The 24,270-nt window shown below is 44.2% G+C and overlaps 1 protein-coding gene across 1 annotated transcript in view; it reads right to left on the minus strand.

Moving 5' to 3' along the window:
• xylt1 (xylosyltransferase I) overlaps positions 1 to 21,154 on the minus strand; it is a gene marked incomplete at both ends in the record, with an annotated part of 82,609 nt that extends 61,455 nt beyond the window's left edge. The window contains one exon of the mRNA XM_083906332.1: positions 20,837 to 21,154. Coding sequence (XP_083762458.1) covers positions 20,837 to 21,154 — 318 coding nt within the window. The remainder of the gene's footprint in view (positions 1 to 20,836) is intronic.
• Positions 21,155 to 24,270: the final 3,116 nt, after the last annotated feature.

A 24,270-nucleotide genomic window follows, 5' to 3' on the forward strand; every position in this document is an offset into this window, starting at 1 on the left:
CCTTTATGCATGGAGTTTGCATGTGAATGTGTGTGTGTGTGGGTGTGGGTGGTTGGGTTTTCTCCGGCTTCTCCGGTTTCCTCCCACAGTCCAAAAACCACGTAATATGGGGATTAGGTAAATTGGACACTCTAAATTGACCGTAGCTGCAAGTGTGAGAGTGAATGGTTGTTTGTCTCTATGTGGTCTCCACACTGTATAGACCCCCCCCTCCCGCCTTTCGCCCTATGTCAGCTGACATTAGCCCAGCGCCCACTGCGACCCTCATGTGGAGGATAAAGTGGTAGAAGATGGATGGCTAGGAATGCAACTGCATGTTTGAAATACATGTTACATCTTTCTGAAATGTTAGTAAATCAAATTTCTCAAAGTCAGAGTGAATGACCAAGGAGCTCCACACATGCCAACCCTAACGCCAACCCTAACCCTAACGCCAAGACTTTGACCTGGAACAAAGATGAAGCCAGAACGTAGAAGAAGTAAAGGCCAGTAAATACACGAAGGACAGTGGTCCAATGAAACTCCATATTTGAGCTTCATTTCAACCATAGCTCGACTTGAATGTGCATGGAAATGGACCGAGTGACTATAAGATCCTGTTCCACCACAGTTCCCACCAACCCCATCAGACTTTCCTACCACAACTCTGAGCAACTCACGCTGCAGTGCCGCTCTGTAGACTATCCTTTTGGTGCTGATACGTTCACATTCACGCAGCTAGGTTATTGTTGCTACAAGGCCCTACGATCGCTAATCCATGACCTTCTGAGACAGATAAGCAGAGAATGTGTGTCTCTATCTCCAGCACACTGAGGAGAGGGTTATTGAAGGCTGAGCTCTCGCCTTTCAGGTCCGTCTTGTGCGCTCAAGGGTTTTGACTGAAGCAGCTCTTCACGACGGCAGGAGCGTGCTTCTGCGCTGCGCTGAGTAGAGATTGGCCAGATGAGTGCAGTAATTATGTGGTTAGCCTTGGCAAGTGGCGGAGGCTACTGGTATAAGTGAAGGTCTGGAATATGGAGGCACGGAGAGCCAGCTACAGTGGTGCACTGTGTGGCGACGAGCAGCCAGACTGCTGCCTAACTGGCTCTGTCTGAGGGGAACGTCTGTGTGTGTGTGTGTGTGTGTGTGTGTTATGAAGCGAGGGGGAGTGCCTTCTGTGGGGATAGATGAGGTTCACTGGGTTCAGTGACACGCTGAATGTTAAGATTGGTTTGCGTGCTCGGGAATGTGCGACACTACACTCGTCAATATTCTTCCCGTAAACATCAGATGCTTCCAGACCTGCACGTTGTCTTGAAACTTTCCAGAGGGGAATGTATGTGACGACGCAAATGAAAACTGAGGAGCCGATGTGAGAGCACAGCGAGAAACTCTCCGGGTGATTTACAGCATGCTCATAGTAGGTGGTATTAAAAAAAAATACTGGTTTCTAAGGCTTCTTTCTGTACACCTTTAAAGCTCCCATAGACCGGAAGTTCCAATTACTGCTGTTTTCGCTGAGAACGCTGGGTTTTTATTGTATTCTCGGGCTCTGCAAGCGCTCTGAAAAAGCCTGGAATTAAGGATCCCATCTCCTGAACAGCAGATCCTCCTGCTCCGGGCACATACGGTTGCGTACGTTGAACCGCAGAAGAAGAAGAACGTCCGTTGAGGAGGAGTTTCTGACTCTGGGTCCGACTCTGGGTCAAAGGTCGTAAAAGGGACTGCGATGGGGAGTTGTGACAAAGCCGTTCCAGAGGGGGAGCTGCGCTTCAGAGAGCTGACGTGTTAATTACGTCACTTCCAGGTACCTGGCCAATCACAAGACAGTTCTGTCTTCTGGGTGTGAGATTTCGGTCTGAAACAGCGCGGCTGACGAGAGCTTCAGTCAGGAGAGATTTCTATTGGCTGGTTTGCAGCAACTAGGAGGTTTTTGACCATAAAAACAAGTTAATGTATGTAAGTAGACCTCCATAACTAACATATATGTGCGATAGGACCACTTTATGGGAGCTTTAAATTAAAATGTGTTTTCTCTGGTCGGATTGCAATCGGATAGCACCCAACCACTTGTAGATTGACTTGTGGATGGTTGTCAGCTGAGATTGGCACAGCGACCCCCCGCGGCCCTCATGTGGAGGATAAAGCGGTAGAAAAATGGATGGATGAATGTTGTGAAATTAACCTGCCCACGTCTGAAAACTGCTACTGCAAACCCAATATTTCCAGATTACAGGATATCTGTTATTGTTTCAGGTTACTTCATCTCATTTGTCGCTAAATCAGAAACATAGACTTCCTCTCGTGCCACTGCACTGCGGGACAGCTTTTACTTTACTTTACTACGATTATGTTACCAAAAAAAAAACTAATTCTAATGCAAAGTGACAGATCAAGCCTAATACTTACAAGTACAAACCATATGGGCCTGTCACCACAGTAAAGACAGCTTCTGCTGCGCTAATCGCTCTGACATAGCAGATGCACAGACTGAGGCATTATTGGCAAAAATTAAAGCTGCTTTCCTCAAATTTTCACATGGGTGAAACAGCTGTCCAAAAATGGAGAGCAAAACAGAGACAGCGAGACAAAAGGAGCGAGAGAGAGAGAGCGAGAGGGCAATGGCCAAAAGCCAGACCCAGCAGCGACTCAGATAGGATTCCCCGGAGGTGAGGATTAGGTTTCTGATCCAGATTTTTTCTGGATTTCTCGCTATTTCCTCAAGCTGGGCCTATCTGAAATTCACTGTGAGTATATGTGTGTGTGTGTGTGTGTGTGGGAAACAACCAGGCAAGAGGAAAGTGCTCACGGCTATCACTTGGTATTCAGAGTACATAGTGGACAGTGCCAGCCACAGAAGGAGCAGTTAGCCAGTCCGGCAGCATTCATTTGTCAGCATATCCCAGCAAAAAAAAAATCCTCCAGGGCCCCTGGGAGCTGAAGCGGAGCACGGGCAGGAGCGACGGGGGGGCCCGGGGGGTGACGCAGCAGGCGCTAAATACACACAGCTGTCCGCTGATATATGACAAACACACAGAAATGTGCGTATCCTTCACACTGAGTGCATACTAATAGTGACAAGTGGATGACAAACATACATATTTAGTTCAATTTACGCGACCCCCCCCCCCCCCCCACACACACACACACACACACAACAGTACAACATATACACACAGCTGCAGCGTTACATCAACAGCTGCATCAGCGCAGGGTCAAAGACAGCTCACGTCATGCAGCCAGTCCCCTCTGAATCATCGGCCCTGCTGCAGGCTGAGATCCCATGTGGAGAACACACACACACACACACACACACACACACACACACACACATATACACACATATACACACTATATAGACACCAAGAGAGAACTATAACCTTCCCTCACCTTTGATGTTCAATGCACCGTACACACAGATTATAATAGCCTCACCCCACCTCACACATACATAGAGGTTTGTCATTCCTTTGGACAACCTCATCAAGGCATCGTCTCTAACCTTAAACCAACCATAATGAACCGACCCACAATTCAAATCTTAACCCGAAACATAAACCAGATCCTCCGAAATGAGGTTCTGCCACATCACGACCAGGTTTTGGACGACTGGATATGACAAGGTCAGGACAAATTCAAGCTTCATTCATAGTGAGGACCCTTATAGACATAATGCATACCCTACAACCCCTTACCATAACAACTACTTTTACCCTAACCCTAACAGAAACCATTAACCCCCAAAAGGCCTAAATGTCCTTACCCTGCATGGTTTATACGATTTTCGGTCGCCACAAATCCACAAATACAAGACCACACACACACAAACCCACGCACAAAGAGTGTGTATAACCATGGGCTACCATTATCTCACTTTCATCCATTAAACATGAGTAACATAAGATAGTAGTACTTCTTTTTTTTGATCTCTGCATTCAATGCATATACTGCATTTAAATTTGACCGTACACCCACATAATAGGCGTTTCTGTTATTGTTCTCACTGCAATTACAGATTTCAAACCCTACTAAACGGACAAGAAACAAAATATTAACGTAAAGGTATGAGTTGACACCTGTAAACATCACATCCTGATGACAAAACACGCCAACACTCAAGGTTCAATAGTCATTTTAAGGCTTTTGATTATATCACATGTACGTCACGAAGCAGATATTGTTTGACATAATGGAAGGTTTTAATATCTATGACTGAAATAAGAAAATACTTTTTTTTCCCCCCATTTTGCATGAAGAATATGCAGCTGAGAGTCATCACTAAACTAAGCGCTCCAGTAATTAGCAGATTATGACACAAGCACTTGCTTCCAAGGTCACGGATAAACTCTCAAGCTCCTGTGTGTCACGGTATTAGAAAAGTGAGGTTTCTGCTCAGCTCAAGTTACTTTAAAAGGCCCGAGATGATGATGATGATGATGATGATGATGATGATGATGTTGTCCACCAAAGTGAAAGTCTCACACTGGTAATAGCGGAGAATGTTCTATTATCGCCCGTAGCTCTCGCCTTTAAATTGCTTGTGTTGTGATAAGATGAAGAAGCCAAAATCGAGCGGCAAAAAACTGCAACGTCCAGGCAGCTGGAACCAGAGAGGGTTTATCCTCCGTGTCTGAAGTTAGTCACACTGGACAGACGTGACCTCAAAGCAGCAGAATGACATAATGACAATTTCCATTTATTACCATGTTTGTTTAATCAGTACAACGTGAAGAGTAATTGCTTTTAAGGCCCTTACATGATGTTGTTAGTTATTTTAAATGTATGGTTTAACTGTAAAACATCGAGCCTTAGTTACCTTTCTGTGTTATAACCTTTTGATAATGATAGCAATGTCAATATAACATTTTATTCCCTCTTATCCTTATTAATGATAGCGAAATGAAAAAAAAACACATCAGCCGAGCTCTAATTCTTCACGTTCGCTGCTAATGGAGAAAACCACTAATCTCCCTTCAAATGGAGTCATCTCAGGAGATGTAGTACACGGACTACACTCTGAGTCTATTAAAGAGGATGGGGGAAAAAAAAAAGGCAGAATGAATCTCCATTGCTGCCACTGGACATAATGCCTGTGGAAATACCGTCCTGTTTCTCTGATTATTCTCCCCCACCTTAGAGCCAACGCGCCAACATCAGACACAACAGTTACCAGCTCATTACAGGCCTCTTCTATCGCTGTTAAATTGCAGTCGTTTGTGTCTCTTAGGCAAATTAGACCGAGTGCTCAGCCAGCGCACGTGTCCGGGCTCAATTATGATCGTCTTGACCAAATCTCTTTCTGAGCAGTTCAGACAATTACGGCTGCAGAGTCTGTTTACATGCTAAAGTCTCATTTCATACATCAATCACTCGGTACTGTTTGGTATATGTTTGTGTCCATGTCTTGTCCAGAGATGAAATCACAGTTTCGTGGTAGGAACATTGCAAGCATACCATGTACAAGGGCTACCCAGAATGTATTTCACATCACAAAAATGGCGCCGAAAGCAGCGAAACAAATACGCTACAAATTAAGTATTTTCTTTGTTAATAGAGATATAAAAATGATGAAAACCATTGTATTATCTTAGTTTAGGCCCATATTATGGATTACTGACGTCATTGTTGCGTAACATTTATTTTTATTTTATGATCTTTTGTCAATAGTTTGCTATCGGTCAGCTGAATATGTCCGTGGTTGTGGTATTTGTATGAGTATCATCTTATAACTAACTGACAACCTAATAACTTGACTGACAAACGGATCGTAATAAATAATCGTGACGTAAATGTGTTCTTCTTCTTCATCTTTTTTGGAGTTGACAGACTGGACGCAGCATTCGCGTTATTCTGCCCCCTACAGTGTGAAGACGAATCTGCATTTCAGGGGTGTCCCATTTCTAAGTGACAAAATAACCCTCAACACTTGGTTTTGAGGGCCAGTTAAGATTAAGGGTTGAGCTTGAGGGTTAAGATAGGAATTGGAATTGGCCCTATAAACCCTAAATCCAAGTCTTAACCCTCAAAAAGCCATTTAAAGTGGTAACAGAATGAGAGAACCAGCCAAAATGCCCTCATTTTCCCAACACACTATAGTCGGCGAATTTATTCATGTTCATAATAATCATTACCTGCAGTTGAATCTAACATTGTTCAGAAAACATCCACCTCCACCCGACTACAACATTAAAAGCCTGCTTTGGATTGTGTGATTTTGCGCTTTAATACTCCTAATTAACATTTTCAACACAGGGAACACAGTCACTGTCTGGGTATCGGAGAAACCGTATTTTTGTGAGGCAGCTGTCAATCCATGAACATCTCAAATAAGTTTTACATAATTGGTCTCGGCGGCAGATACAGTTTTTTAGAATGATGTAAAAAGATTGTTGTTGGCCTGTTTGCCTGGACTAAATTGGGGACAAAGACTGAAGTTTTAGTAAAAAAAAACCCACCCTTAAAAACTAGGCTATACCAGCCGTTCAAAGGGAAGACGGTCAGGGAAAAGGAGCAGCATTGTTCTTTGTTTGAACTCACACACACACACAAATACACACAAAGAGTGCTGACACCATAAGCAGTCAATGATTTTTCTAATGGTTCTCTTGTATGGAAAGGCAATTCTCATGAGGAAGGTTAAAGCACTGAAAGCCATGTGTAAACTTCCCTCCTGTTGGTAATACTCTCTCCGTCACACACGCACACACACACACACACAAACACAGGTCTATAACCTGTCTTGGCTTGAACAATTTTATCGTTTTAAAATCGAAACTGCAATTTGAAACAATGCAATTAGCAAACTGCAAAGACTGCATCTTATTTTTGACAGTATACGTTATAAAATGCCAATTTAATATCACTACCTTTAAGTGCTCACCATTGTATTAGCAATATAGTTTATTTTTAGTAGTTAATTTTTGATGGTATCCCGTACGGTTACGCTCCATCTATCTATAAAGCAAGTTGTGTATGTGTGTCTGTCTGTGACGGGCATATCTCACTGACCGTTAGTCAGATCGCCCTAAGACTTTGGATATGGGTTGAGCACGGCCCGGTTGTGTGCATCCTTGATTTTCAGATTTTTTGGAGGATTTTTAATTTTCACGGCTCATCAGCAGCAGCTGCGCTGTCTGGGAGGGGAGAGCGGGGAGCGAAGAGGCTGTCCTCATGGTGGGTGAGACATTTTCACACGGGTTCACCGCAGAACATGTTATACTGAAAACGACGAGGCTTCCATTCACTAATACACATATTTATTTTGTATTAGCATGCTACTACATGCTTTGTGGCTAACTTTGGCAAACCTGTTTCCAAAGGTAACCTAGCGAGCGCTCCGTGCTACTTTGTTAAGTGCTCCCATAAAACGCTGCACTTCGGAGTTCCACCTTTTCGTGCCGTCCATTTTACATTAACATTTAAATAACCGGAATTGGACATTAGTCCAGGTCTGAATGGCGATGCATAAACACCGACCTTGTCAGGACGAGTAGACCAAAACCTTGTGGTTAAGATAATGTTGATTGGGGGTCAATGCAGAGCCCAAAGAAGACAAGGTAAATAAACTTCTGTGTGTGAGCGTTGAAGCATGTCCATCAAGTCTTTTTTTTTTTTGCTCACAATTAAACCAAACTTTTCAATATCTGTCAGCCACAGTTTCACTAATTCCCTCACCACCCTCCAAACCTCCTGCAGCTGTCAACAGGAGAGCGTGAGCGAACAAGAGAGAGAACAAAAGACAGACGGGCCTTTTGGGTTAAATGCTCAAAATGTTTTATATTTAAATTGGTTTCTGGAAACTCAACCTGCCGCAGACAAAATGATCAAAATGTATTCTTTCCTACAGTGTGAGGCACAATGTCAAAAAGGCTTTTGACATTGTGCCTCACACACCGTCATCACACCATCATCCACCCTAATTATCGTCGTCTCCATCCACCCCTCATCCACCCTCCACACACACACACACACACTTCTTTCTCTCCATATATTGTAATATCTGTATACCTCTGAGGCATTAAGTTCAATGAAATGGAACAGCGACAGGAAGGATGGCTGGAGACGGATGAGAGGAGCGAGTAGCAGTGAGGGGAAGAGAGTGAAAGGGAGAGGAAATTAGAATAAAACAAGTGGAACCGCCGCAAATTGACGAGACGCGAAAGAGCGAGCGTACGAGTGGGGCAAGTTTGACGTAGCGGCGGCGGCGTGAAAGCGCCGCTGATGTGATGGCACGACTACGACGACGGTGATGATGATGATGATGATGATGATTCACCGCTGGTAAGAAATCAGACAGAAGAACATATTATTATCACGCAGCTCAATTACAGCGGCAATTTCTCCCCGGCTGCGACGGCCTCTGCAGGGCTCCTCATTGAAGCTGATTTGGGGAGCCTGCGGCGTCTTGGAGGACCAGTCAACGACTCAGCGGCGCGGCGAGACGTCGCCACTTCAGATGAGGAGACGCGGCGAAGAAGAGCGGGAAAAGGAGAGGACGACCTGGGAGAGGAGGGCACGCAGGAACGAAGGGGGGGGGGGGAAGTCGTCGAGTAGTGTCAGACAGGAAGGACAGAGAGGATTTAAACACCTGTTCAGTGATGAGTAGAAGCTCTGCTGCTGATCCTGATAGTTTAGGCTACACTCTTAGAAATAGAAGTGCTAAGTAGAACCAAATAAGGCTCTTCGGCTTGTAGACCATACCCGTTTTTGAGCATTTTTGGATGATATACTATACTATGACTATTTTGAGCATTTTTGGATGACATACTATACTATGACCATTTTTGACCAATTTTGGACGACATACTATACTATGACGTTTTTGTAGAAGGACCCTATTGGAACCCTTATTTCGAGTGTACATCCATACTAATGTTTTAATTTAAAAAAGGGTTTTCATTCAATATTTTCTGGTTTCTTTGCTCCATATGAGCTAGAAATGATAAAAATTGTTTGTGAACAAAACTAGACATTCGAGAGCATCTTCATTTCCAGGTTTGGTCAACACACAGACCAACATTTGTCAACATTTTTTGATCAAACAAGCTCTCTCAGACAAGTCCAGACAAGAATTTCTTTTCATGCCGATGCAAACAGAAAACTGATTCTCTCCTTTGTAGTTCTTAGCTCAGTTTAAGAGAGTTTTACTAACAAGAAACAGACATCGTGAAAAGTAAGTACTGACGACAAGGTGACCCTGAGACTGTGTAAATGTTATAGTCCAAGTTACAGCAGATAAGAAGCGATCAGGGAAGTGGATGTGGGTTTTCCAAACATCTCATTTAAGGAGCCAAAATAATAAGATAATGAACTGTGCCTGGTCAGAAGGCCTGGTGAAAGACTAAATGAACCATCTCAACTGACGTTTCCCTCAGGAAAAACTGGAGCTCAGGGTCCTTTACAGTCTTTATATGGTTCGGCGAATAATAAGAAGCCTTGAGGCACAAAACGATCTCAACCTATTCTCAAACCTTAAATGGGTAAGAAGCCAAGCTTGCTGCCTTGGACCCTTGGGGCATGGAATGTGAGCCGCCTAGTGGGTCACTTTGGGGAAGCTGGAAATGAACTGGTGCGACAGGGCGAGCCACGTGTAGCCGCAGAGGTTTTAAACCAAAAAAAAAACAAAACAGAATGAGCAGCGTATTTTAAATTCATGCATTTTTAAACCAAAATGAAGAAGTAACTAAGTCCTGCAGGGCAAGCTACTCCTGTGGTCCTCACTGTTGTGGAAGTTTATTTACTCTCAGTGTGTGTGAGCGAGGTGCATGAGTAAAAGGCAGAGAGATAAAGGGTTTTGTGCATCTGTAAGCCGTTATGCGTGTGTTTGTGTCCATGTGTGTGTGTGTGTGTGTGTGTGAGAGATGAAGACTGAGTGGGTGAGTTTGTTTTGTGATGCAGGAAGGGGAGTATTTTATGATTTAATGCATTCTGTAGGTGTGCACCTTTAGCACAAAAGGGACTCTGAAGAGTGTGTGGGAGTGTGTATGGATGTGTCCAATTTTGTGCGGATGTTTGCAGGTATATATATATATATACGAGCTCGCAAAATACTTCCAGTGTCACGAACGGTGTCTGCCCAGAGGCAAAGGCAGCGTCAAATGAATCGCGTCACCGACCCGCACCGTGAGGGAATCGTCAACACGACCTTGACCACAAACCCTGAAAACCCTGATTCTGTCACCACCGTTTCCTTCAGCTAATGTCCCACTTAAAAGCTGCACTAATCCATAGTGTTATGCTCTCACTGTGGTAAACTGCTGAAAGGTGTCGCGTGCAGTGATGAACCCACTGAGAATGATCCCCTAGGCTTTAAAGGAGAGGATCTTTATTGTTATTATACAAGTCAAATTGCAAGGTCAGAAGGAGGTTTGATCGGAGCTGCTGCGACTGAGCGCGTCCACCGCAAGGGACCAGGACCTAACATTCATACATATTTTGATGCAAACTCCACACAGAACGTTCCCAGACCAGAAATCTACCCCAGCACCTTCTTGCTGCAACTAAGTCCTGCAACTTTCACTCATTTGATACAGTTTCAGCCGTCCAGCATCCAAACTGGCATACAGACGAAGTAGGACAAGGAAAAACGGCAATTGCTGCATCATTTACGCTCAAAGACTATTTTGTCAGGTACACAGGACGACTACATCTGCCGCTGTAGCCCATCTGCTTCAAGGTTCAATGTGCTGAGCTTTCATGTTGATGATGATGTTCTTCGTAAAAATATTGCTGTTGCTGCTCACTGGATTTTTTCTTTTTAAAATCTACAGATGGTTATGTGTTAAAAAAAAATAAAAAATCATAGTAGATCAGCAGTTTCTGAAACACCAGCCTGTCTTAAATCACATTTCTAGCCCACTCTGATGCTCAATTTGAACTTCAGCAAACTGCTGCCATGTGACTAACTGGTTAGCTATTTGTGATAACAAGCAGTTAAACAGGTATATGTAATCAATTTGAGAAGCCAAATGTCTAAACACAGGCAGCCATATTGAATGTTTGAAAAGTTGATCTTGATGTTTTGGACAGTGTGATATTATATCAAATGAAAACAATTCATTTAGCATAATTTGTGGATGACATGTTTGTTCAGTTTAATGACTTACAGAGTGAAGTAGGGTCAAACGCCACCACCAACCATCACAAAATGTCTCCTGTACGTGATCCAGATGTGAAAAGCTGTCTGCATCCATCAGGGTGAATAATCAAACCAGTGCAATCACCGCTCCTGTTTACGGTAGCGACGGAGAAGAGGGATTATTGGGCAGATTTAGCTAAACCTCCTCGGTATAATCTCGAACGAGGGCTCCAATTTAGAGATGCTCGATAAAAAAAAAAACAGCATGAACGGGGTCTTCGTATCAGCTTACCCCCTGAATCCTGAACTACATCAACAGAGGGGAAAATTACAGAGACCTGATCCCTGCATGCGTGGAGGCCATTTGGACCCCAGTTAGTTTCCAGAAATGTTCTGCACCAACCACACAGCCTCTGCCAACCAGGCCTTCGCTACTCTAACAAGCCTTCAAACCGAAACCGGGGTTCCCCTGAGGATTACGCCAGGATTTGAGTCAACGTCGGATTTGTCGAAGGGATGAGGCGTTTATCTTTTCTTTCTCCCCACCGACATTCCTTCAGCCTTACATATCTGTCTCTCTTTCTCTTGCCCGTCTCCATCTCCCTTTCTATCGCTCCAACTTACAGATTGAGACAAGTCTTTCGGCGGAGTTGGCGTTCAGCTCCTGTATTGAGAAGTCAACGCTGTCAGTTCCTCTCCTGGTGCTCAATGGGACTGTAAGGACAAAAGCGCTCTCTGACAGGATCCCTATCTCTACCCAAGCAACATGTCATCACCCTGTGTCTTCACTACACCGCCACGTACTCTCCTCTCTTCCTGTCTCTAACTCTCTCTGTCCTATTAGCGCAATACAATACACGGGGATTAGTGTATGGTGTGCTGAGGAGATAGCAAGGCGGTGGCTCACGCTCGGGCGTTGTGAGTCCGCGTGGGTGTGATTGCATGTTGGCGTGCAGCTTGCGTGTCGCACGAGTGCGCTGCATGTCAATGAAGCAGCGAACGCAGTCGTTTCAGAGAAGTGGACATTCTGCAGGACGCGTCCGCGACAACAAGGGGCTGTCGAGTGTTTTCCAGCGTGATGCGATCATTAACGCTCGGGAGACGAACACACTCCATGCTGTCTGATGACTCCGTACACGCGAAATGCCTATTTGTGGAGAATGTTGCGGCGGCAGCGGTGGCTGAGATATATGAGATGCTGCAGGAGATCCAGAGCACGCTGTGATCAAGACTGAAAAGAATCAGCGAGGATATATATGAGTGGCGCTGCAGACAATCTGACCTGATGCGAGCGCTTTAGTGCAGCTTCTCATCATGTCCCACCGCCCCAGCGTGGCAGCAACACCATAACATTAAGCTTACAATGTTTCCCTGAAAAGCAATCAATAAAAAATCAGCAGCGGGTTATTGTAGATGGACGTCCAGCTCACATGATCATGACTTAAATATGTAAAAATATGTCAATTCAAAATGTGTCCTGTTTTGAAATGATCGTTTTATTTAGATTCAGACCCAGTATTTTATATTATTTAGGCAAAGCTGAAACAAAACACGTTATTTTTATTTTATAACTAGCATGGGCAGCTAAATGTAGTCCCATTCAATGTAGATGATCGTCAGATTGACGTGTGATGTGCACTGAATTTAAAAATATGGTTCTTTCAGCTTTTTTTTGCCCATTGCTGTGCCTCACTTAGTAGTATTTTGTGCAACTAAGTGACCGACTGCAGAGTCGACAAGCTGCTTCCTGTTTACATGAGCATGTTTGAACAATATCTGCAGTCAGGCAAAACTGGTGCGGACTCAAGTTACTGCTCAATTGGCCATTCATGGCTCAAGATTTACATTAAGAGCTTTTAAATAGCAAAACTAAACAAAACAGAGACCTTGTGTGTGTCAGGACACTTGAGCTGTGTTTTACACCAAATGGAGTGGTCCGGCTTGGTACGATATGGTAGAGTACATATTTTTCTATAAGATATACCAAAATAACTGGCCCCCATGATTCCATACTTCAGTAGTAGAATGGTACGGTATGGTCAGAGTGGCTCCACTCACAGCTGATTGGGCGACAAAAACATACAGCCACAAACCAAGCAGGAAAAAAAGAGCTACTGGGTGTCCTCCTTTGTTGTCTGCTGTGTTGCGTTCAATGTCGTCGTTTGTTGTTGTTGCACCACTACAACAACATCACACTATGCGTCCATCAGGGCACAGCCCACACCCTGCCTAACCAAGTCAACTGAACCATGTTTACCATGATGGAAACACAGCCCTGGTGTTCGAGTTCACCGAAAAAAGAAACAACTGTCTCTTTTGGTCTGATTTTTCCAGCAGTTGAGTTTGAAATATTGCACAGTGTAATGGCAGAAGAAGGAGCAGCCACAGCGAGCTGTAAAGATGAGGAGCTGCAGGCGACAGGCTTCACACCTCCACCCTCTCAGCGAGGTAACCGACTCCTTTCACTGTGCCCCGCTGTTCCGAGACTGATGCGGCGCGCAGCATAAAATCACATCACAGTCGCTCCCGCGACGACGGAGAAAAGCCAATTAATGTCTGACTTATTTTCATTACAACAGAAGTTAATTGTGCAGCCCACAGACTGAGAAAACATGTTTATGGAGGCTCATCATTCACATTTCTTTGTTCATGAGAAGTTTTCCTTCTTCAGTCCAGACTGAGCTCAGAGACACATGCTGTGTGCATGAGCATCAAAATAAAAACACAACCGCAAGTCTTTTGTCGTGACGCATCTTCAGTGAACAACTTTCTTGTTGATTATTTTAATTTTCAACGAAAAAAAAAAAGGTTGTTTTATATGATCAGGAATCAAAATCAATGCAACACATGATGTGTCTTACAGCAGTCAGCGCTAATCTCCTTTTATGACACGGAGTAGATCTATTTAAAGGGATAATCCTGAAACAGCAGGGGAGTTGAGCAATGGGTCAATAACCCCTACATGTGTGTGTGTCACTCAGTCCTTGTGAGGACCAGTTGACCAAAACCTGGTCCTAATGGGGAAGACCCTCATTTCTGAGGAACTAGGGTTAAGATTTGAATTGTGGTTAGGCAGTCTGGTAAACAGTTCCTTAAAGGGAAGTATCTTACCAGAAAATGACTTTGGTAGACGTTGAAGTCACTTTTTATATAATATTACTCAAGTGAGTGTCTGAAAGTATATGACTTTACTTTACTTAAGTATCAACTGGAAGGTTGTGGGTTCAATTCCTGGCTCTGCTTGTCTATTGTGTGCCCTTGAGCAAGACACTTAACCCCTTTGTTACATTACAACACTGGGTTAACTGAAGGGTTAGACATTAACCGGTTGTGGTTAAGAACAGGGATAACTCTTGCTGCCCAAATGAATGGACATCAGTGCAGTGTCCTAAGAAGACTAGCATTGTATGCATGTGTGTGTGTGTGTGTGTGTGTGTGTGTGTGTGTGTGACCTCTTAGCCCTGCACTAAACATCCACATGGACACAACTTCAGATAAAACAAATCTGGCCGCTGCCTTGCCTCGTTTGCTCTCTCCCTCTCTTCCGCTCTCTCTCTCTCCGGGCTGCCTGCTAAGCCTCTTACCTATGGGATTATTGGCAACGCGAGGTATTATATAGCTTCATTCATCTGGATGATGCGTTATTAATGTGTTGGGGGAATGAAACCATCTGTAACAGCGGTGCAGGATGATGGGTGAGGGGATGATGCGTGTTCTGTGTATTTGTTACCACTTTAGGACCCTTTTTCTGGCATTAAACACTGAGGCAGAACCTCATTTCTGAGGAACCGGTTAAGTTTAGGGCTTAGGTTTGAATTGTGGTTGGGTTAAGGTTGGGGTTAAGGTTAGAGATAACACTTTGTTTAGCGTGTCCAAATGAATGGAAGTCAATGCAGTGTCTATAATTGTATATTCAATTTCTCGATCTCAGAGCTACAACTGCCCATCACCCTATACTTGTCGAACACAGAATACCAGGCCCTTTTGCGTATTGTGTGTTGTATATTGTGTAATTAGCATGTTTAGAGTGAACTTGCACCTTCCTACATCATCCGCAGGGAGTCGGCTCCCCGATACCTACAGTAGAAAAAGAGGTGTGAAAACACCGCCTGGAAAGGTAGACTCTTTGTCTATTGGAGGAATGCAAAAGGGGAGTTGCTTAGGTACAGCCTGGAAAGCCAAACACTTTGTCTATTGGAGGGGAGTTGCTCAGGTATAAATGTAGAGAGCTCAATATGCTCTGGGTCTTTCTCCAGCTAGGATCACTCCTGTGAAGATTGACCTTTTCCTTGCAAAGAAAATAAATACTTGTCGGCCGGCAGAAGTTCTCTATTTCATTCTTCACCAGCAGCAGAGAATTTCCACAACATGTCCTAAGAAGAATAGCTGTCCATCCATCTTCTACTGCTATATCCTCCACATGAGGTTCCCGGGGGTCGCTGTGCCAATCTCAGCCAACATAGGGCAATAGACGGTCAAACAAACAACCACTCACTCTCACACCTACGGTCAATTTAGAGTGTCCAAATGTACCTAATGCCCATATCGCATGGTTTTGGACTGTGGGAGGAAAGCTGGAGAACACAAGGGGAGAACATACAAACTCCATGCAGAAAGACCCTTGTTCTGACCGGGTCTCTAACGCTGGGTCATCTTGCTGCAAAGGCAACAACTCTACACCAATTTTGTAATTATCCACTTGCTCCATTAGGGATAAGACAATCATCATCTCCTGTGCAAGATTCAACACCATTGACAGGACTACTGTGTAGCATTTCTAACATCCTGACACCTGTTGAATAGCGACCCCCCCCCCTCCTTCACACACACTGAGTAAAGACAGAGGAGGACAGAGAGAGAGCGAGAGGCTCTGCTGCCTCTGCTGTAAACAGATTACATGGATACCACCACAGTAAAGAGGCCCCCGCCGTACATGTAGCACCTGTGCGCGGAGGAGCGTTTCGGCATAGAGGCGTCCGTGTGTGATGTTTGCGCTGCCATGGCTACGCAAACCTGTCAGTCGACAAAGTAGACAGAGTCTGAAGTTTTTCGGATTCTGCGCTGACACAGATATTTTGCACAGGAGTGGGATCGGCTCGGCGGGACAACATGACGGGTCTTTTACGGCACACGGAATCATGATCGTAATGAGATGTTTTTTTGAAGACGGAAGGTGTCACGTATACAAATTACCCATCAACATCAAAGTGTCTTGGTGTTTTTTTTTGATGCATCTCTTTCAAGTCTGAGTTGCTTATTCCTTTCCGTCAGACGTGAACGTGTCCGTGTCTCGCTGAGATTACGAGCACTTGAAATGAAGGAAGATCTCTACGCGCGTTGAATCATCTCTGCGCGTTGAATCATCGCGACAAATGGACGGACTTGATGGGCAGCCTGTACTTTACTTTTCCCTCATTACGGGTTTAACGGAGCAACACTTTACTGATGTAATGATTGGGACAGTTGAAATTTTAAATCACACAGTGCATCTCCGGGGGCGTCTCCGGACTGTAATTACGTATGTCCCGATGTCTGTTTAAAGCAAAATAGCTCACACTCCGACGTGATTTAGTTTTTGCGAAGTGCCAATTTAACCGACAATTACCGCGGCTAAAGTGGCTTTGCTGCCACACAAGAACCCGCGCTGACAGTGACTGGCACATGGAAATGGCACAGCGAACAAACTGTGTGTTTGTGTGTGTGTGTGTGTGTGTGTGTGTGTGTGTGTGTGTGTGTGTGTGTGTGTGTGTGTGTGTGTGTGTGTGTGTGTGTGTGTGTGTGTGGGAAAAGGTGAGGAAGGCAGTGAAGAAAGAGAAAACACAAGAAGCGTGTTTTTGCAACGCCGCTTTGTAATACGAACAAATCTGACTGAATGAGGACTAACACGCCAACGCGACACATTCAAACACATAAATCTTGCAGCTACGCAGCCGTGTCAAACTGCAAATTTATATGCAGCTTTAAAAGTCCCATATTATACCCTATTTCTCCAAGTTAGCCTAGTTCCCTGGTGTCCTAATGAACATGTGAATCTGTGACATGTTTTGGTCAAAATACCATAAGCATGACGCACCACAGCAATTCAATCACCCTGCCAAAACAGCCCTGTTCAGAAAGCTCTGTTTAGTAGTAAAAAAAACAAAAAAACAAAACTTAAGGGACAGGAAATGACATCAGCCACACTGGGAGCTAACAGCAGTTAGCATTGGAAAAGTGATCATTTGCAGGCTCTAGCAGTATCCATTAGACAGATAAATCCTCTGAAGCTGGAAGTTTGTGTAGAACTCTGTGCTGCACTGTGGAGCCAAGAATAGAACTTTTCACGGACTTATGTTTTACGCACACTGTTGCCCTAGCCAGCACTCACTCACTCGCGTTTTACAGACAAACCGGAGCTCTGCGAGACAACAATTCCAGGAATTCCGCGCATTGTGACATCCTAATGAGCGCGGAAGTTAACATCGCGTGTTTTACCTCCTGTACTTAGACTGAGGAGGATTTAAATTATTAAAAGGTTGATTTTGCATAATATGGGATCTTTCAATAGGAATGTACGCGTGTGTCGCTATGTAGTGGATTCTGTTTGTGCATCATTTTGGACGCTTGTGTTGTTTCTTTAGAAGGTTTTGAGGCACAAACAAAGTCCTCATGGGGACAAATGAGGCAGAAGCTCGTTTCTGAGTAACTGGTTAATTTAAGGGGGAAGATTTGAATTGTGGTTAGTTTGTCCAAATGAATGGAAGTCAAAGCTGTGAGTCAGCGCTGTGATCACGGGCACAGTGGGATGAATCACGTTGTGGTCGCGCTGACAGTCGCAGCACAGACTGGTAGCGACAATGAATTTCCAGCAAAAGCTCCCAAACGCAAAAAGAAGTCGTTACTCGGTCGTGGTTTGAAACGATGATTCCATTTTCACGTTGATGCTGAGTCTTTACAGTGTTTTGAGCCTCGGTGAACCCACTAAAAAAAAAGAAAAAAAAAAGGGTGATTAACACCATTCTAGTTGCCAGCGGTTGGTTCTGCCCTGTGGTGTTTTCACCGCTGCACCATCTGTGCGTGAAACGTGATGTCACGAATGACAGTTACGGTCGTTACTAGCTTGTATCTTTTACGTCAGAACTTAACGAAGAAGAAGAAGAAGTGATTTTTCGGTGCTACAAAAGTGCTATAGTTGCAGATTAAACGCGTTCCCACGAGTCAAGAAACAGGGATTACACAGGTTTTTTTTTTGACCAGGAGGAAAAGGGTATTGGAAACCCACAGAGCTGTTTTCTTTTATCACTCAAAACCTATTCATCTCTCGTTTCTTTGTATACGTAAGGTCCACTAACGAGTATGATTTTCTGTGGTTAAACATGCCATGTAATATTAGTATAGCAGATTTTGAACGTCCTGTAAGGATTAGCGATGTCGTCATCTTCCACACAGGAAGCCACGAGGAAAAACTCGGTGGAAAAAAGTGAACATCGTCAGTAATGTTTCACGTCTTCCCATGACTAACTGGGAAACTCTTTACAGCATGTGTGAGCCGGACGCCCGCTGGGCACAAGGGGCTCATGACAGCGTACGGCTACTGTGGCAGATGGAAAGAAAGCGCTTGACGACCAGATGTGGAGCTCACAAAAAGCTTTACTTTAGCCTCCTGCTGAAGGTAAAGCAGTTTTTCATGTCCATTAGCAGGGATATTAATAAAAAAAGTTGATGTAATGTAATAATCAATTGTATTTGTATAGTCTATCTGCTTCCAATTCACTTTAATTCCTGATTTGACTTCTGTTGACTCTAGAAAACCATTGGTACTAAACTTTTCCCAATATCAGATCGAGTGATTTTGGCCACTACCAACACTGATTATCGTAGACTCCATCCCCTTAAAATAACATTTTTACAGGGGGGAAAAAACTGATGATAGAGCCGAGCAAAGAGTTCAACAACATCGTTCACGTGATGACAAACAAGCGGCCGCCACGAGAGAAAAAAACATCTCCGTTTTTTGCCATTTCCTCAAAAGACGCACACGCGACAGGAGACGACCACTAATGACAGCTGCATCTCCGGCCTGCTGTGGGTGACACATCCTCGGCTATGCAGAATATTCCCGACACAAGTTCACCACGCAGGAGCTCTGTAGCTCGTGGCTCCTTCTACTCTGGAAGTGTGCTGCTCTCGCCTCGTATATACAAGCATCAGTTGGTGCTTGTGCCTCAACCCTTAGGCTGGACTACCAAACAGGGGAGGAAGGGGGTGGGGGATGAAAATGCAGTGTGGCTGACGGGCGACTAGTTGCACGTGAAGAGTCTGGGGGGGCGACAGAATTGCAGGAAAAAGAAACAGAAGAGAGCCTCTGACTGGGCAGGAAAAGCCTTATTTAAGAGCTCACGGCTGCGGCACAAAGTGACGCACGCTTGTCATTTCGTGAAGAGTCCTTGAAGGAACATTACAGTAATTCCACGCCAGCAAGAGGTAATAATAATAACAACATCCTGACTAACAAGCGCCGCACACTCATCAGTCCCTACAGCGCCGTTACTGGTGTATTACCGCTGATATTTCACTGACAAAGAGCAGACAAACGCCTCAAATACATATAAAAAGCTGCCCTTGGACGCCGGGCAGGTGGGACGAGGCCGGTCCGTGATGCCACATGAAGAGAGTGAGTGAGTGAGTGAGTGAGTGAGTCACTGCAGAAATCTGCGGAGGACACAGATAATACAGCGACAGAGCGACTGAACTGTGTCTGCGAGGCCACAGTGTATCGCAGCACATCGCTGGCCGCGCGCTTTATCTGTTGCAGTTTGCACGGCGGCGGCGGGTTGTACTTGAACGCCTGGCAGCCTCAATGAAGGGAAAAGGTGTTTTGTTTATGTTTGGGTTTTTTTTTGCCAGGAACAACAACTGTGAGGGGAGCAGCTCAATTTAATTCCAGACATCAGGTTGTGCAAAAATTGATCTCTGCAAATGCAAAAAAACCTACTCAGTCAGTCAGTGTGTGCAAGTCTCCAGGGCAGAGACTGCAAATAAACACTGATTTTATTGAATTCCCAGCGTGCAACACTCTCCCCTCTGAGCTTATGAATGGACACAGTCTCACAGGCTGTATCTGTAGTTCATTTATTCATCTTAGTGTGCATGATGTTCATTATGCAGCCACAACTGAACTACTGTGTGTGTGTGTGCGTGTGTGCCACCATTGTATCCCCTCTTGACCTTTGTGTGTGTGTGTGTTGTTTTAAATGTTGCCATCACCAATAAAAACAGTCTCCACAGACAGCGCGTGACTCTAATATCTGTGCGCACTCATCAAAAGCAGGGATGTAAATTGGATTAGGTTTCAATTTGGCCTGCGCTGCTGAGCCCAGCAGCTCCTGCATTTGACACCAAACACCAAACAGACCATGACAGGTATAAAAAAAAAAAAAAAAAAAAGCTAACACCCCACTCAGTTGACTCTGCATCTCCAAAAAAAAAAAAAAAGCGCGTGCCCTGGAGTGAACCACTGCGCTGAGATCAGATCTGTGTGTGCAGGAGAGTGTTGAGCCATCAGCGGAGGATGCCAGTCTCCCAGCATCGCTCACCTCATCCTCATCCTCACACATCCTCTCATTTCCCTGCGAGGAAGGTGACAACAGCCGCGCACTCGCTCTTTTTTTTTTTTTTTTTTGTAGAGGCAAGGCCGCCAAAAGCGCAAACTGGGAATGTTTTGACCATGATCATCCTCCCCGCAGAGACGCACACACACATGATGGACACATTGGGCACCGCTGTCTCCGCCTCTCTTACCGGTTGCTGTATGTGCCGAGCCGCTCCTCTCGCAGGCGGAGGAGGGAGATGCTGCTGCTGCTGCTGCTGCTGCTGCTGCCGCTTGTGGCTCTCGCCGCGCTGGAAATAGTCGCTGCCGGCGGCGGCGGCGGCGGCGGCTTTGTTGCCCGCCGCGACCCGGTCCCTCTTCTCCCGCACGCTGGTGCCGCCGTCCTCGCCGGAGTCGAGGCTGCTGAAGTTCCACACGATCAGCGTCTGCACGAGCAGCACCGTGAGCGCCGCGATCAGGGCGGAGCGCGAGCGGCGGGCCAGCCTGCGAGCACACGAGCCGCCGACCATCATCGCACGACCGGGGCAGCACGGAGCTGGAGGAGCGTCTGTGGCTGTGACTGTGCGCAGCGCGACCCGAGGAAGCGGTGGAAATAGAGAGGAGGAGGAGGAGGAGGAGGAGGGAGGCTGAGAGAGTGGTGGAGGCGAGGAGGAGCGTCGAGAAGGAGAGGCAGAGGGCCACCGTGTGGTGAAACGACGGGGATTTTATCAATATTATTATGAGTATTATTATTATTATTATAATAATTAACAGACTAATTATTTATCCAAAAGAAGAACGGCAAAGTCAAGAGGTCGGAGCTTTAGGGAACGTCCAAAATCAACAAAACAAACAAACAAATCAATAAATAAATGTATTATAAATAGAAGAAATGACAACGTTTAAAGGAGCCATATGTAAGAATGTGGCCACAAACGGTTACTACGCTCAAATTCAAAATACCAAGGTCTTTTAGACGTAACTGGCAACCCGCGGTTGCTCGGAGACTGCAATGACTGGTAGACGGTGGTAGGTGGCGCCACATGCCAAAACATGATTTGCAGTCTGCAAAATATTTTTTTTAATGCAAATATTTTGACTGTACTGTTGTTCAATATGTTATATAAACATTATTCCTGAGTCTCTGTGACATATTAGGAAGATTTTACAGCCAGTTGCTTTAAATTTATTCCATATTGCACTTTTAATCAAATAGCAAAAGAAAAGACTTGGTTTTATTTTACTATTTAAATTATTTACCATTTACCATTAATGTTAAATATATGCACATATTACATGGAGAAAAAAATGGAGGGTGACCAATGGATGAGCGGAAGGGAGTTTGGCTTGTAATGGATGGTTACTGGTTCCAATCCCCCATTGCTAATAATCCATTCTCTATTATCCAGTGTATACTCCCAGTGCCGGTCATAAGCTTGGATAAATGGGAAGGTTGTGTCAGGAAGAGAATCCGGCGTAAAATCTCTGGCAAATCATCTATGCAGATCATCCACAGTGGTGGCAGAGAGAGAGAGAGAGGAAGACGCCAAATGGAAACAAAACAAACACAATCAGGTATTAGGGGATAGAGATAGGATCTACAGGAGCAATCTCAATGCTTCAAAACAAGGAGGTTGAGATTGCTATGGGTGACGTCACGCCTGGTTGCCACTTGGTTGCATGGAATCCAAAAAAAAAAAAAAATTATATATATATATTTCCATGACGCCCTCCTTATGAGAGACATCATTAAAAGCAAAATTAAATTGGAGAGAAAGAAGTATCCATGATAGTGAATTTCTTTGAAGCGAGAATTCATGTACAATAACATGGAAAGCATGTTTGTTTGGGCTGTTAGTAAAAAGCCAAACGTTATATTCAAAAGACTTATTCTCAGGAGTCACAAACCAAGAAGGAGTTTTTAAAGTGCTTTACAAATGAAGTTAGATTGGAATGGATTTCCAATATGAGGAGGTAAATGATTCCAGCAGAATCCAGGAAGGAAAAGGGTTGTTCTGAAATGTGAGGTTATTGGCTGATCTCGTATTATAATTATGGATTTGTTAATTAAACATAAAATCGCTGCCACACTGGTCTACACTTTCATTTTTCCAAAACGAAATCCGGGGGAAGAAACCCCGATAATGACCCAATACCTGTAAATGGCTCCATTTGAAAAGCTCAATATGGTTATTACAGAGTATCACTGAGGCTCCAGGGACTCTCGACAGACTTAACTGATCCCAACAGGTAGCTACAGGAACACTGGGTCTCCTGGTGTAGGATTTCCTGGGGCCACCGTTTAACCGTACATCCCAGTGGAATATCTGTCTTTTCCTCACTAAGTTTAAGAGAAATTACCCTATCTGCATTCACGCTTGCTCGATCCCAGCTGGAACCCAGTAGGAAAAATGTACTTCCTCTCCGCTGCTTTCCAGGAGGTACGTCACAGCTGAGCTGCAAGAATTAAGGGAGTTGCCTGAAGACGGTCCAAACATGCGAGATAATTGCCAGAGTGTGAGTCGGGGGCACCTGTATGACTTTTGTGTTCATTGATTTATTTACTTATTTTTTTGCTCAGATCTAGGCCCATATTTATCAAAAGGCTAAGCATGATAATGAGTCTAATCAGTCACATACTATTTGGTTCAGTTTCTGGCACAGTTATGATGGTGTTCAATAAACTGGTCAGTGAAAGTGCTCAACAAATGCAGGCCTCGTGACATTAAAACCTTAAAGTTGGCTTAAAATTTTAAGCTAGGTATAGCTTAGGAAATTTAGCAAATTTTAAGCTATCGTTATGGTTGGTAGGTAGGTAGGTATATTTAGCAAATTGTAAGCTAACTTTAAGGTAGGTAGGGTAGTTAGGTAGGTAGGTAGGAATGTTTTTTTTTAGGTAACTTTATGTTAGGTAGGTAGGAATGTTTTATTTGAGCTAACTTTATGCTAGGTAGGTAGGTAGATTTAGCACATTTTAAGCTAACTTTAAAGGTACAGGTGGGTAGGTAGGTAGGTAGGTAGATTAAGCAAATCTTACGCAAACTTAATGGTAGGTATATTTAGCAAATTGTAAGCTAACTTTGAGGTAGGTAGGTAGGACTGTCTTCTTTTAGCTAACTTTATGCTAGGTAGGTAGGTATGTCTTCTTTTGGCTAACTTTATCCAACTAGGTAGGTAGATTTAGCAAATTGTAAGTTAACTTTAAGGTAGGTAGGATAGTTAGGTGGGTAGGTAGGTATGTAGGTAGGTAGGAATTTCTTGTTTTAGCTAACTTTATGCTAGGTAGGTAGGAATATCTTCTTTTAGCTAACTTTATACTTGGTAGGTAGGTTGGTAGATTTAGCACATTTTAAGCTAACTTTAAAGGTGCAGGTAGGTAGGTAGGTAGGTAGATTTAGCAAATTTAAACTAACTTTAAGATAAATAGATAGATAGAACCTGTTTTTCCAGGATCTCCAACTCTACATTTAAGAGCCACAATAGAGTCAAGAAAAACAAGTAGAGACTAAAAATCTATTATATTGACCATCCTGTGCTCTGACGTTTGCGGTACCTCACATAGTGTCACTGCTGGTCGTATGGAAATGAAGCACGTATGACTTACTGTAAACAAATATCAAAAGTTACTGAGCAGATTAAACTTATT

Source organism: Microchirus variegatus (genome assembly GCF_963457635.1).
Source record: "Microchirus variegatus genome assembly, chromosome: 19".
In the NCBI taxonomy this organism is placed as follows: domain Eukaryota; kingdom Metazoa; phylum Chordata; class Actinopteri; order Pleuronectiformes; family Soleidae; genus Microchirus; species Microchirus variegatus.